Source organism: Crocuta crocuta, unplaced genomic scaffold (assembly GCF_008692635.1).
Source record: "Crocuta crocuta isolate KB4526 unplaced genomic scaffold, BGI_CrCroc_1.0 scaffold179, whole genome shotgun sequence".
Lineage (NCBI taxonomy): Eukaryota > Metazoa > Chordata > Mammalia > Carnivora > Hyaenidae > Crocuta > Crocuta crocuta.
In genome coordinates, this window is record NW_027551568.1 from 5,248,428 (window position 1) to 5,262,665 (window position 14,238).

The following is a 14,238-nucleotide window of genomic DNA, read 5'->3' on the forward strand; positions in this document are numbered from 1 at the left end:
TTTAGTTTTCATTTGTTAAAATCCCATATGGGGAAGGTGAGGCTGGGATGTGTCCCCGTCCTCCAAATTCATATGTTGAAGTTCTAACTCTCGTTAGCTCAGAAGGTGACTTTATTTGGGTAGGGTCATCACAGATATAATTGGTTAAGATGAGGTCATGCTGAAACGGTGGGGTGGACCCCTGACCCAGTAGCGTGGCTTAGACACAGACCTGCACCTGCGGAGAATGCCATGTGGAGTTTGGAATTATGCTGCCCCAGCCCAGGGACAGGCAGAAGCTCACGGAGAGAACAGGAATGGACCCGTCTCTGGCGCCTCAGAGGGGACACAGCCCCATCCACACCTTGACCTTGACCTTGGACTCCAGCCTCTAGTAGTAATAGACAATACATTTCTGCTGTTTGAGCCTCCCCATCTGTGGGACGTTGTTACGGCACCTGTAGGAAACTGAGTCAGGGGCTATGTATTGGGGGCTTTCAGAGACTCCTGCGCTGAGGCTTTAGGGCTTTACGACTCTGCCTTGGCATCGGGCTGCACGAGGAACGGCCATTCCCTGCAGCCCCTCCGAAAAGAACCGCATTACCACCTCCCAAGAACGCCCAGAACAGATTTCAACCCCCTCACGCACTCTGTCCTGAAATGCTTGGCACCTTGTCTGCATAAGGAGCTGTTGACTCCTCTGACTTGGAAAGCACCCCCCTGCCCCCCGCTTCTTTCTCCACTGATCTAATCCCTGGACCTGAGGCTTCAGAGATGACGCACGCCCACCTGTGGCTGCCCTGGCATCTCTCCCTCCAGGGGTGATGGAGAAAGCCTGCAAAGAGTTTTGAGGAGGGAGAAGGGAGAGTCGATGCTCCTGTCCGCTACCATTTTGGGGAGCGCTCCTCACATTTGTCAACAAATATGTCAGGCCATGGAGGGTGGACTCTTAGAGACGAGTTAGGTTAATGATTGCTCTACAATGCATCAGTTATTGGGACATTTGAGTACACTGAGGCCAACAGATCAGGAGACAATTGCCATTGAAAAGATAGCTTGTTCTTGGGCGTACCCAAGAGACGGGGGTACACTGTGTCGTGGGGGCTGCATGGATGAGCTCAGGGTCGGCCGCAAGGCTGAGAGAGAAGGGTGAAAACGTGGGCAAGGGGCTTGCTGGTGGTTTCTGCGGGAAGGAATAGCGAGGCAGGGCAAGCAGGTTTAGGACTGGCTGACCTGCATGATCTCAGGAGCTCTGGGGTGCAGGGGTCTGGCCCCGGGGTGACTGGGGCAGGTGGATAGTGGCCCTGAGTGTGAAGAAGTCGGGCATCAGAGGTCAGGAAGCAAAGACACGGTTAAGACAACGAGAGAAAAGCAAACCCGCTCCACTGGGGCAGCTGCCGTGTGATCCGATGCCGAAGATTGAGGGCAGCTGTGAAAGTGTGGGCTGGGGGGGGCTCCTTACGGTCTCCTGCAGCGGAGTGTCATCACTTGCCCCCACGTGCCCTGTGGACCCCGCTCACACAGCAGGACCCGGCCCGGTCCCTCAGCTTTTATACAACGCGGCCCCTGCGCTGACCCCAGAACCACCAGCTACCTTACAAATGTCCCTGCATGCCACCTTGTCCTGCGGGATGAATCCCATCCGTGGGCGGGGCTCGCCCTCTGCACTTTTTTGGAGAAAAGCCACCGGAGCCCCGTCCTCTGGATCACCTGGCACAGCGGGTGGCCTATGCCGGTGCAAAAAATGAAGGAGTCACTTTCCTGAACTCAGAGGTCAAGGGCTAGAGCAGCAGTGAATGCCGCACAAGGACCCTCAGGGACACCCAGGGTAGAAAGGCAGGGTTTTCTGACGCCTGACTCTTATAAATGTGACACAGGCGTGTGCTTGAGGGTTTTCTGTGCCCCTGTTTCTACTGTGGCCTGGAGAGGCCATGCAGGGCTGGCGGCCGGAGGGGGGGCCAGGAGCGGCAGAGTTGAGTGGCCCAGGAAGGCCAGGATGTACCAGCCAGAAGTAGGCAGCCCTTGGGCACAGCCAACATCACCAGAGCTGCCTGGCTGACCCCACCCGAGCTCAATCTTAGTATCGAGCCTGTCTGTGAGAGCTTAGCCCATGCAGACCTAGGAGCCTACTAGATGCTTCCTGTTTGTGCATTAAAGTCATGAGGTTATTCATTAGGGAGCATCATTTTCCCGGTAGGAAAGGCTGTACCCCTCCCCTTTCCCTTTGCAACTTTCAGTCCCCATTTCCTTGAGCTGTTTGCACTCAGCCCTAATGTACGCCCGGCACTCCTCCCCACACTCCCCTTCCTCCAACCTCATTTTCCTCCAGATGCCTGTCAGAGAGGATTAAACCCAGTGCAAAGGCTCAGAAAGCACAGGAGACACGGAGAGAGCAGCAAAGCTCGTATGAGAGCCTTAGATTTTGCGTAACCAGCAGAACTTGAACGTTATTAAGAAACTGTGAGTGCATGCATTTCATTGTGTTTATGTTCCACTGTAAACACAGCCAAATGACTTGTTCTCGGAGGAAAAGGGTCTATGAGACCCATGATCAAACTCTTTAAACAGCAACACTAGCACCTGCTTTGTAAACTTTTCTGTAATGCAATTAGCGTAAAGTTAGGGGATCTCATGTTCGTTATGGAGACTGTAGCTAGTAACACTCTATTGTATTTTTGAACTCAGTTAAGAAGTAAATCTTAGGGGTGCCTGGGTGGCTCAGACGGATGAGCGTCTGACTTTAGCTCAGGTCATGTTCTCACCGCTCATGAGTTCAAGCCCCATGTCAGGCTCTGTACTGACAGCTCAGAGCCTGGAGCCTGCTTCGGATTCTGTGTCTCCCTCTCTCTCTGGCCCTCCCCAGCTCACACACACTCTCTCTCTCAAAAATAAATAAACATAAAAAAAAGAAGGTAAATCTTAAATGTTACCATACATAAAGTAAGATGAAGTGATGGATATGCTAGTTAATATGATTGGGCTAATCATTTCAAAATGTATACATACATTAAATCATTATGTTGTACACTTTTACAAAAATCACATTGTACAACCTCAGCATATATAATTTTTATTGGCCAATCACACCTCAATACAGTCAAAGGCAACAATGACTAAGGGGGAATTAAAGCTGATGAGTGGCTCCTAATATAAATCGGGAAAGGGAGGACCATGGCCACAGGCTCTCTGGGGAGAAGCCCTGTGTGTTCTATGGAGAATTCCCTGCTCCTAAATTTCCCTCCTGCACTGCCTGGAAAGGCACTCGTTGAATGTTAAAGTTGGGGGTGGGGCAGGAGTCATTTGCTCTTTAGTATGAAATAGTGTTTCAGTGCTGTGTCTCAACACCAAGAAGAGATCGCCCTGCGACACAGGAGCTTAGAGAAGCGAAGAAGGTCAGTCCACAGGCCCTTGGGGGGGGTGTGGGATGCTGCAAAGCCAGAGGCGGGGTCAGGACACCGTGAAAGCCATGTGGGAGGGGCGAAGGATGGGGCGCTCAGAGAACTGGGGGGAGGTCTGGTCTGGAAGGAAAGGGGAAGGAAGCTGAGTGGAGAGCTGAGATGAGGAGGGAGGGGATGGATGGAGACCCAGAGCTCAGGAACAAGGAGAGAGCCAGAAGCCCGTGTACCCGTGTGTTTGGGTGCAGCGGCTCCAGAAGCCAGTGGCCGGGAGCCGGGAGGATCACATATGAACCATGGAGTCACACAGGCTGGGTGTCATTGCCTCACAGATAAAATGGCTGAGTTCTTCCTATAAAGTTGTGAGCCCCTGCTTCTGCGATCCCACCGCCCTGCCCTGAGCAGAGAAGGGGCTGGGAGAGGTTGAGGGAGCACCCTTTATGTCCTGCTCTCGTGACGGGCTGACCTTCCCTGTCACCATGCCCTCAAGGCCGCACCACTTCTGTTTTCCTGCTGGGGAGGCCAGGACCCAGAGCGGTGGAGCGACTTGCCCGAAGACACACAGAGAGTTGGGGGAGGGGGTCAGCGAAGCTCCACATCCAAGGATCCCGTCTTGTATCTACTAACTGGGGGCCTTGATTTGCATCCTCAGCTCTGCCCAGGCCCCCCAGCATCTTGAGGTCATCCCTGACCCTTGATTCCTGAGCACAGGAATTTCAGCCCACTGCCCCAAAACACCCAGGCTGGTTTCAGCTTCTGGAAGGAGGTTCGCGCCCAGATTCCGCCGCTCCTGCTCTCCATATTCCAATACCACGGAGCTGATACAATGAGGTAGGATTCCCTGAGACTCACTGGTGACACAAATAGGTTTCCAGAGAGGCTTCTAGAAGGAGCCACAGCCTCTACCTCCTGGGGTCAGGGAGGGAGGCTTGGAGGAGCTGCGTAGAAGAGGCAGCAGCCTCATCCCTGCACGATGCAAGAGCACCTCAGAAAACTCCCTAGCTGCTCACTCCACCCCACCCTCCCGAAAGCCCTTAGGGGATGAGGCCCCCAAAGCAATGGCAGCAAAGTTCATGTTCAAGGCTGCTGTAACCCGTGGCGGCAGGCTGCAGATGAGTGTCAGATCAGCTGAACTGTGGGTTGTTGGGCCACGCCCTGGACTTAATGGGCCTGACTTTGACGGGCGTCACATCCCTGGGAGTGAGTCAAAACACAGACGCCGAAGCAAGATGGGGAATGGACTTTAATTCTTACTAAATCCCTCAGGAGACTCCATGGAGACCAAAGTTGGACACAGAGCCTTGTTTCTCCAAGTGAGGTCCATTGACCAGCAACGTTGGCCTCGCCCGGGAGCTGTCAGAAGCGCAGAGTCCAGGCCCCACCTCAGACTTACTGAATCAGGGTCTGTGTACACATGAAAGCTCGAGAAGCCAGGATCAGGGAAGAAAGCTTGGTGGATTATTGGTTACTGCCTTCTGGCTTGCGAGCCATGGATGATGCCATTTGATCTCCATGAGAATCTGGAGGGTGGGCGCCATTTTATGTTTTACAGAAGGTGACCTTGAGGCTCAGAGAGGTGAGTGGATTTCCCGAAGCCACAGGTCCGCAGGTGGGGGAGCTCGCCCCACCTCGCAGGTGGGTTGCATTCCCACCTCCGGCCCGTCATCCTCACGCCAGGACCAGAGCGGCTACGCGGCTGGCCGCGAAACCTTCAAACACGCTGGGCTTGACTCACTGCTCAGGACACAGACCGGAAATTACACAGGTGTTCACCCACCAGAATTGAACAAAATAAAGGGTTTCTTGTCAGCTCTAAAATCTAGCTCCCCGGTTTCCCGGAGCCTTGAGCTCCCCACCGGAAGCATCCCTATAAAACATGCGTAAGAGGCTTACCGTGTTCATCCAGAAGTATGTTGTCGGGCTTGATGTCTCTGGAAGAGAAAACAAAGAGGCGGAAAATGTGATTCCTGGAGCCTATTGATGAGCACATAACAAACATGCCACCCTGCCCTCTGGCCGCCAGGGTGACCCCTGCCCCGGCTCCGGCACACTTCGTGCTGCGGGGAAATTTGACACAGGCAGGCGTTCCCTCTGTGTCGGCTCTTAGTAGAACGCAGGTGAACCAGCATTTATGGGGTGTCCCCTCTGGGGTCACTGGGGGACACAAGAGTAAACAAGACGGATCCAGCCGAACGGAGCTTGAGCTCCAGGGAGGGAGATGGGCCAGGAAGCATGAGAATAAATGACCCGTCACAAGTTGGGACGAGTGCTTTGAACACCTAGAAACCAAAAGAGGTCCTGCTTCTGGTGGGAGGTCAGGGAAGGACTTTCAGAAGACCTGACATTAGGTTGACATCAAGAAAACGTCTCAGTGTGGTTTTGATTTGTATTTCCCTGATGAGGAGGGACGCTGAGCATCGTTTCATGTCTGTTGGCCATCTGGATGTCCTCTTTGGAGAAGTGTCTGTTCATGTCTTCAGCCCATTTCTTCACTGGATTATTTGTTTTTTGGGTGTGGAGTTTGGTGAGTTCCTTATAGGTTTTGGATACTAGCCCTTTATCTGATATGTCATTTGCAACTATCTTTTCCCATTCTGTCGGTTGCCTATTCGTTTTATGGATTGTTTCCTTTGCTGGGCAGAAACTTTTTATCTTGATGAGGTCCCAATAGTTCATTTTTGCTCTTGATCCCCTTGCCTTTGGGGATGTGTCGAGTNGGGAGAGGGGAAGGGGGTGATGGGCATGGAGGAGTGCACTTGTGGAGATGAGCACTGGGTGTTATATGGAATCCAACTTGACAATAAACTATAATTTAAAAAAAGAAAGAAAAAAAGAAAACTTCAGTCAAGGGCAACCTGGGAGCAAGTCCTCATTTTGCAGGTGAGGTGGCCAACTCTGTCCGAGAGGGCGGGTTCTGTCCTCAACCGCGGGAGCTTGGGAGAGGTCCAGGAACACACACAGTCAGTGGGTACCTGGACTGCCACTCTGTGGCGCCCTGAGCAGATGGGCCAGCTCAGCTGTGCCCGGGTCCTGACCTACGGAAGCTGAGAGAATAAATGTGAGCCGTGTGAGCTGCTAAATTAGCAATTAGTGGCTGTTTGTTAGACGGCAATGGAAAAGCAATACACTAGCTCTATGATCGTGGGCAATTTGAGCCTTGCTCCCTCATCTGGAAAATGGAAATGGCCCCGCTCTGACTGCTGCTGGGAAAATCCAACGAGGTCCTACTGACGGCAGGGCTCCCAGTTGGAGTTGGGGAACACTTGGGCCCATCGCCGAGCTTCTGGGAAAGCGAATTAGATCTCTTTTATAGGACTCCCACCAGGCAGACTTCAGAGGAGCCAGAGAGCCCGAGCCACTTGAGATTTAATAAGAAGAGCACAGAGGCGCCTGGGTGGCTCAATTGGTTACATGTCTGTCATCAGCTCAGGTCATGATCTCGAGGTTCGTGAGTTGGAGCCCCGCATCGGGCTCCGTGCAGACAGCTCAGATCCTGGAGCCTGCTTCAGAGTTTGTGTCTCCTTCCCTCTCTGCCCCTCCCCTGCTCTCATGCTCTGTCTCTCTGTCTCTCAAAAATAAATAAATGTTAAAAACAATAAAAAACAAAAAAGAAGAGCATTTTATGGGCAGAGCATCTTATCAGAGCCTCAGGGTCATGGGATTCGGGACCGTTCCCTCCAGGTCTGTTTTTCTCATCGATGATATCTCTACACTAGCACGTCACCCCGCTCCAAATGGGCTCAGGTGTTCGGAACGCGCATTAGGAGCTCTGCGTGGATGGAAAGGCCGCGGCAATGTTTTCTGAAGACAGGCCCATAATTTCAGAGCTGAGCAAAATGGCACTTTGATGGAAAGTATGCAGGAGAGGCTATAAAACCCAGTTCTTGCTCTTGAATTATTCTCCAGCCCCCGAATAAAACAAAGCATAAAATGTCAGCTGGGCTATTTAAAAAAAAACAACAACAAACAAACCCAAAAACCAATAAAGAAGTGGCTCTGATCCTGGCTGCAGAGGAGGGCGGTGACGGGGCCTCGGAGGGTCCTCTGCAGTGACAAAGACAAAGACGAAGAGCCACACTTGTGAATGAAAGCCACGGCCACAGAGGAAGACACGGAGATGTGCATGGAAGTGGTACATGGAGGTGGGAAGAGGCGAGTCCTGAGCCTGCCTCTTGCGGGCCCCGTGGCCCTGGCACTCTGCCCGCCACCGGGGGCCTGCGGTTCATCACTCCAAGTCAGATGACACACACTCCGCGTAGTTATGGGAAGGATTTGTCTGTTTCCGTCACTTTTATTCTTGCTGTTGTTAAAGCACCTCGATGTACATCCCAGCTATTACAGAAACTTACCTTTATTGTATGTTTAAAAAAATTTTGTGTTTATTTTTGAGAGAGAGACAGAGTGTGGGCGGGGGAGGGGCAGAGAGAGGGAGACACAGAATCCGAAGCAGCTCCAGGCTCTGAGCTGTCAGCACAGAGCCCACCACGGGGCTTGAACCCATGGACTGAGAGATCATGACCTGAGCCGAAGTCGGACGCTTAACTGACTGAGTCACCCAGGCGCCCCCTTTATTGTATTTTAATACATGAATCCAAAGAGCCGGTTGTCTGATCCAGAGGCTTCTGTGGCCGTTCACCAAGGAACGGCATGGAGGGCATCTGGACAGCTCTGGGCACAGGGAAGACAAGCCTAGCCGGAGGTGGGGAGGGGTGGTCAGCAGATGCTGTGGTCAGGGGAGAGGAGATGGGTTTACAGAGGCAGGTGGAGGCTACTTGTGAGGGGCATTATTTGACGAAGAAGCCAGCTTTAGGTGGTTAGACCTCAAAGCAAAATCTTGGGCTCTCCTGGTGTGTGTGAACCCTTGTGACCTTGAGCACCGGCTTGATGCACCCATCATCCCCCAGCAAGCTGATGTGGAACAGAAAGATAATGACCTTGGTCCTCACATTTTGGATGTCATCATATAGGCACGGATTATTCTAGAAACTAGGAAACAATTAGGAGAGTACACAACATTGCTTCTCAGATATTACTTCTTCCTCTCTCTCCTGCTTCCTGGGGAAGGCAGGGACCGTGAACAAACCCCCAGCCACCAACGGGACACAGTAATGGTAGCATCTTCACTGATACTCTCCACTGAGCGCTCACTGCATGCCAGGGGCAATTTCACGCACATTCCGTAGCTTAAACACGGAGCATGGGTCATGCATCAGGTACAATGCCAGCGTTTCATGTCACCTCACTTAGTTCTGATGCAACTCTAGCGGACATCCCTGCTCCGATCTTACTGAAGAGGAAAGAACTATTCACACAAGTTCACACACTGGCAGACAAGAACGCAAATCACATGTGGCTTGGTCTCTAGATCAATATTCTCTACCTTGGAGAAAAAACAAAAAAAATTATCAAGGAAAAAAGGCAGGAGTTCCCAGAATCGAAACGAGGCGGTAATAAGTAATAACCGGAGAAGCATGTGCATAATAAACATCTGATTCAATAAATACAATCACGTTACTGGTATTTCAGGATATGTTTCCTTATAACAACGCCCACACACGAGGTCGTATTTCTTTTTTAATATGACCCGGATGGCTTTACAAGGCGTAAATCTGACTCTGTCCCTTCTGACATAAATCCCCTTAATGTCCCTCTGGCACCTCCGTGCTGCCGGCCAGTTCTAATACAATCTCAGAAATAAAAGTGAGCACTGAAACGTGGCTGTCAGCTCGTACATCCATCAGCTGAGGGCATTAAAGAAAACTACCAGGGACCCCAGTGATGCTGAACAACAAGAGGAAAAGAGGAGCCATTTTAACCTAGAAGGGTCCGCCATAAGGACACAGCTCGGAATAGGGCATGACTGTCACAGACCCAGGCGCATGCGTGCACACGGGTCTAGAGAGCTGCACCAGAGGCCGGGGCCCAGCAGAGCAGACCGCCCGTGGCGCCCTGTGTCCCCCAGCCGTCCTGGCCTTGTCTCTCAGTGGCGTGCCTCGCCCATGCCCACCCACGCGGCGGGTGTTAGGACACGGTTAGATGCCCTCCTGAACTACTGCAGTGGGTGGAAGAGTTTTCCCCAAATGCACGTCTGCCTGTGGCTGGGAGGCCATTGGAAATAATGTCTTTGTAGAGGTAATGAAGAGGGAGTTTGCACCGGTTGTGTTGAGCCCCGAATCCAACTGGTGTCCATATAAGGAGAGGGAAAGACTCAGATCCAAACAGAGAAGGCGGCTTGAAGTCAGAGGTGAAGACTAGGGGGTGTGGATACACAGGCCAAGGTTGCCCGGAACTGCCAGGCGATGGGCTGGGTTCTCCCTCTCAGCCCCGAGAGGGAACAACCATGTCAACACCTTGATTTTGGACCTAACAATATTTTTTAATGTTTCTTTATTTTTGAGAGAGAGAGAGAGAGAGAGAGAGAGAGAGAGCGAGCATGAGTGGGGGGAGGGCAGAGAGAGGGAGGCACAGAATCTGAAGCAGCTCCAGGCTCTGAGCTGTCAGCACAGAGCCCGACGCGGGGCTCGAACCCACGAACCGTGAGATCATGACCTGAGCTGAAGTCGGACACTTAGCCGACTGAGCCACCCAGGCTTTTTTTTTTAAGCCACCCTGTCTGTGGCCTTTTGCTACGGTAGCCCCCCTGACCCCCGAAACTCATATACGTGGGGGATGTTGTGATCGCTCTGTCCCTGGGTAGCAAAACAGGCTGAAGTAGAGTGAGACATTTCCCTGAGCCACAGAGTCCGTGGTGGAGTCAGGACACACCAGTCAGAGGCCCACATCTTGGTTTAAAGGCAGAGAAGCAATTTTTCCAATGTGCACCGAGCCTCGTAAGAGTTCTGTCCTGCATCTCGCTAAAACCTCATGCTGCGACCCCAGTCATTTTCCTCTCTATTATACGGGAGAGAAAACGCATCCGACCAAACCAGGCACGGGGATTCTTGGTTTTCCTTTAATCCTGCAAAAAACAAACACCAGCATGGCTGACATTGATTAATCCAGTTCCAGAGCCGTGTCTCCCCAGGGTACTGATGTAAACTCGGTTACTACGGCAATTGCATCCAGCTAATTATCCCCAAGTACGTCTCACAGAGGTTTTTGAAGCTTTTGGGATTCACAAACATGTTCAAGGATGCGCTGGGTTCAATGGATGGGTGAGCCTGACAACGTTCATAACATGCCACCCTAGAGGCAGTGAGGGTGTCACCTTCCCAGTCAGGTCAGGAGGGGTCCACAAAGCCCTCGGAGACCCACCAACCCAGTGCTATCACTTTCTAGTTGCTCCTAGACTGAATTGTAACAGTCTGTCCGTGAGCCAGAGCGCTCCATCAAAATGCAAATTCACGGCAAATGGCAAACAAGAGAAGTGTGTAAAAGGACAGGGTGCTTGCCCAGACATCCTGTGATGCTGGATAAATGTTTGAGCCCTTCGGGGCGCCTGGGGGGCTCAGTTGGTTAAGCATCCAACTTCGGCTCAGGTCATGATCTCACCGCTCATGACTTTGAGCCCCATGTCAGGCTCTGAGCTGTCAGCACAGAGCCGCCTTCGGATTCTGTGTCTCCGTCCCCCTCTCTGCCCCTCCCCTGTTCACTCTCTGTCTCTGCCCGTCTCTCAAAAAAATAAACAAATGTTAAAAAAAAAAAAGTTTGAGCCCTTCACACATGGATAATGGTTTAAATCCTTACTCTGCTACTGCCCGGGTCTCAGTTTTCCTCATCTGTAAAACGGGGATGGAATGAAATCATGTATGCAAAAGACCTGGCTCAGTTCCTAGCACACGGTAGGTGCTCAATAAATGGTGATTATTACCCACACCCTGACCCACTCCTACTTAGCAGGGAGTTTAGAGGAAACAGGATGTGGCAGAGAAGAAGATGGCAGAGCTGACCAGCATGATTAGGACCATCTCTGGGTGTGCGCTGTTTTACAGTTCATGAAAGCCCTTCCCATCTGCAATTCACTTATCCCGCCTCACAGCCCTAGAAATCCGGCTTTATCTCCTTTTTATGAACAAGGAACTGAAGCCTAGAGAGGACAGCACCTCCTCCTTAGTTACAGTTAAAAAGTAGCAGTGGGATTTGAACCCAGCTCCCCTGATGCCCACCTTGGGCTCTTTCTGTTCACGCTCTGGGTGGGGCAGAGCCTCCTGACCCACCTGCCCACACGTCTGCATGCGCTTCCCGTGCCTGGAGCACTCCTGAGTCCCCACCCGGTCAGCCCTCTGCCTCCCAACTTCCTTGGGTCCCCTGTGAAGAGGCACCCAAGGGCTCTCAGCTGGGGACACTGCCCCCACCCCACTCCTCTCTAATGAACACTTTCCCAGCAGTCCTGGGGGCTCCAGGTGGGAGGAGAACAGGTGGCCCCTGGCTCCCCACTGTCCCTGTCCCTCCTTCCACCTTCACGGTCATTGAAATTGGGGCCGTCTGACCACACTGTCCCTCCCCTTCCCTGTGTTAGGCCCCTACAGACACGTGGGACTGAGTCCCTGGCTCCCTCCACGCACCCCAGGTGTGAATCTGGGTGATGCAACAGCCACGTGGCTGGGTACCCTCAGTCCCTGACCTGCGGTCAGGTCTCGGTGCCTCCACCACCCACCGCAGTCACTCGCCCACCTCTCAGGCCCCGCCTTCCAGGGCACCTGCCCTCCACCCACCGCATCCACAGCCGCCCCCTCACGGCGCCCGCCAGGCCCCGCGTCCCCAGCTCTCACAGCCGGGAGTCCGCTGCCCTCATCCACGCCAACCCCGCCCCCAGCCTCAGTTCCTGATCCCGATGCCTCAGCCCAAACCCAGACCCGAGTTACCTTCTGCTTGCTACGCGGCTGCAGAACAGTGCATCGAGACCCGGGTCCGGCAGCCCTTCCCCTGATGGCAGCTCCCCATCCGGTCCCTCTCGCTCTTTGGGCACTAGTTACACGCTTCTCTCCTCAAACCCCCAACACCGTCTGCCCCCAAGGCCCGGGGGCCACCCCTGGCTCCGCGGTTTCTCACGCCCTCCTCCATCCAACGTGAGCACCTCTTCAACCTTGGAGCCCGGGCCTCCCCCTGCATCTCCCGGCAGCACCCAGAGGGGGCGCTCTCCGCTCACCGCCCTCTCCGGACTTCCTTGCGGCAAGAACACTTAGAAGCAGAGGGCACTTGTGGGGATGAGCACTGGGTGTTATATGGAAACCAACCTGACACTAAACTATTTGTAAAATAAATAAATAAATAAATAATAAATAAATAAAAACTATAAAAAAAAGCAGCAGAGGGCACTTGTGGGGATGAGCACTGGGTGTTACATGGAAACCAACTTGACCCTAAACTATTTGTAAAATAAATAAATAAATAAATAATAAATAAATAAAAACTATAAAAAAAAGCAGCAGAGGGCACTTGTGGGGATGAGCACTGGGTGTTACATGGAAACCAACTTGACCCTAAACTATTTGTAAAATAAANCTCGCTCTCCTTCCTTCCTCTCCATACCCCTCACCGCCTGACATTCTCCTTACCAACTTGCTCTCGGTTTGTCTTTCCTGATTGAGATGTAAACCTCAGGGCAGCAGGGACATCCCCCCCCCCCCCGCCCCCCGCCGGTGTGTCGCCAGCACCTAGAACAGCGTCTGCCACAAAAGACGCACTCAGTAAATAGCTGTTTGACTGGCAGCCAGAGTGGACGAAAGGCCCGGCGCTCCCGACCACCTGCCTCCACTGATTCCCCTCCTTGCTTCCCACGGTGGCTCCTCAGTCTGGAGACTTTGGAAGGCACGATCCTTAGGGCCAACACGGCCTCCCATCCCCACCTCAGACCAGTCGCAGCCTCAGCCTCTGTGGGCGAGGCCTGGGAACCTGCATTTTGGGGACAAGCCTCAGTGGGGTTCTGATGCCTCCTGGGGTTTGAAAGCACTGATCTGCTAAAGGAGAAACTCAGATATCTGAACTGGCTCGCAATGTGGGGACTGCGTTCAGGGGGCGATTTGGGGGGATCTTCTAGTCTTACAAGCCCTGGTGTGTAGGGATGGCTTCATTAAAATACAGGGCCCCGGTGGTGGGCTCGGGTTCCTTTGGGAACCAGTTAGGATGCCAATGTTACAGCTGCTGAGCCCTGGGGCTCCCTCAGAGCAGGAGCATTCAGTCTGATTGACAGGCTGGGGGCTGGGGAGGCATCCTCGGCTCAGGCTGGGGCGCACGAGTGCCAATGGGCTGACTTCCCCAAGCTCTCAAGTAGCCAGCCAGGCAGGTGCTGATCCGAGGGCAGAGGAAACAAGCAAACAGCACTGCCCCACCCCCCAAGGGGAGGGCAGGGCGCAGGATGGAAACCAAGAAGGAGGGATTTCCCTCCCCAGATTATACAAGGAATGTGGGAGCCCTGGGTAGAAAGCAGCATACATGTGGAGCATTACAGTGATTTAATATTTCAAGAGATGCTATTTTTAGGGCCCAGTCTCTCTGTGAGTATCTTGTCCGAGGGGGCACACTGCCAAAATGTGTAAGAGTCACAGATGCCGAGACTGTTACCGCTGGAAGGGACCTTAAATCTATCTGAAACAAACTGGCCCTGCGGCTCATAACCTCTCTGAACCTCAGGTTCCTCTTCTGTAAGGTTGGGCAATCATCTTGCCCACCTTTGGGATTGTTGTGAGGATTAAAAATGCCACAGTGTAAGAGTACCTGGGTGACTCAGTCCGTTAAGTCTTGATTTTGGCTCAGATCATGATATCAAGGTTGTGAGGTCAAGCCCCTCATCTGCATGAGCATGGAGCCTGCTTAAGATTCTCTCTCTCTCTCTCTCTCTCTCTCTCTTCCTCAGCTCCCCCCCCCCTCGCTCTCTCTCTCTCTCACAAAAAAAAAAAAAAAAAAAAAAAAAAGGAAAGGCCAG

General features: G+C 52.7%; 1 protein-coding gene across 2 annotated transcripts in view; it reads right to left on the reverse strand.

Annotated features, from left to right (window-relative positions):
* STK32B (serine/threonine kinase 32B) overlaps window positions 1–14,238 on the reverse strand; it is a 274,790-nt gene that overhangs the window by 62,441 nt on the left and 198,111 nt on the right. For both annotated transcript variants that reach the window (XM_077750488.1, XM_077750487.1), the window contains exon 4: window positions 5,268–5,305. In XM_077750488.1, the coding sequence (XP_077606614.1) occupies window positions 5,268–5,305 (38 nt within the window). The remainder of the gene's footprint in view (window positions 1–5,267; window positions 5,306–14,238) is intronic.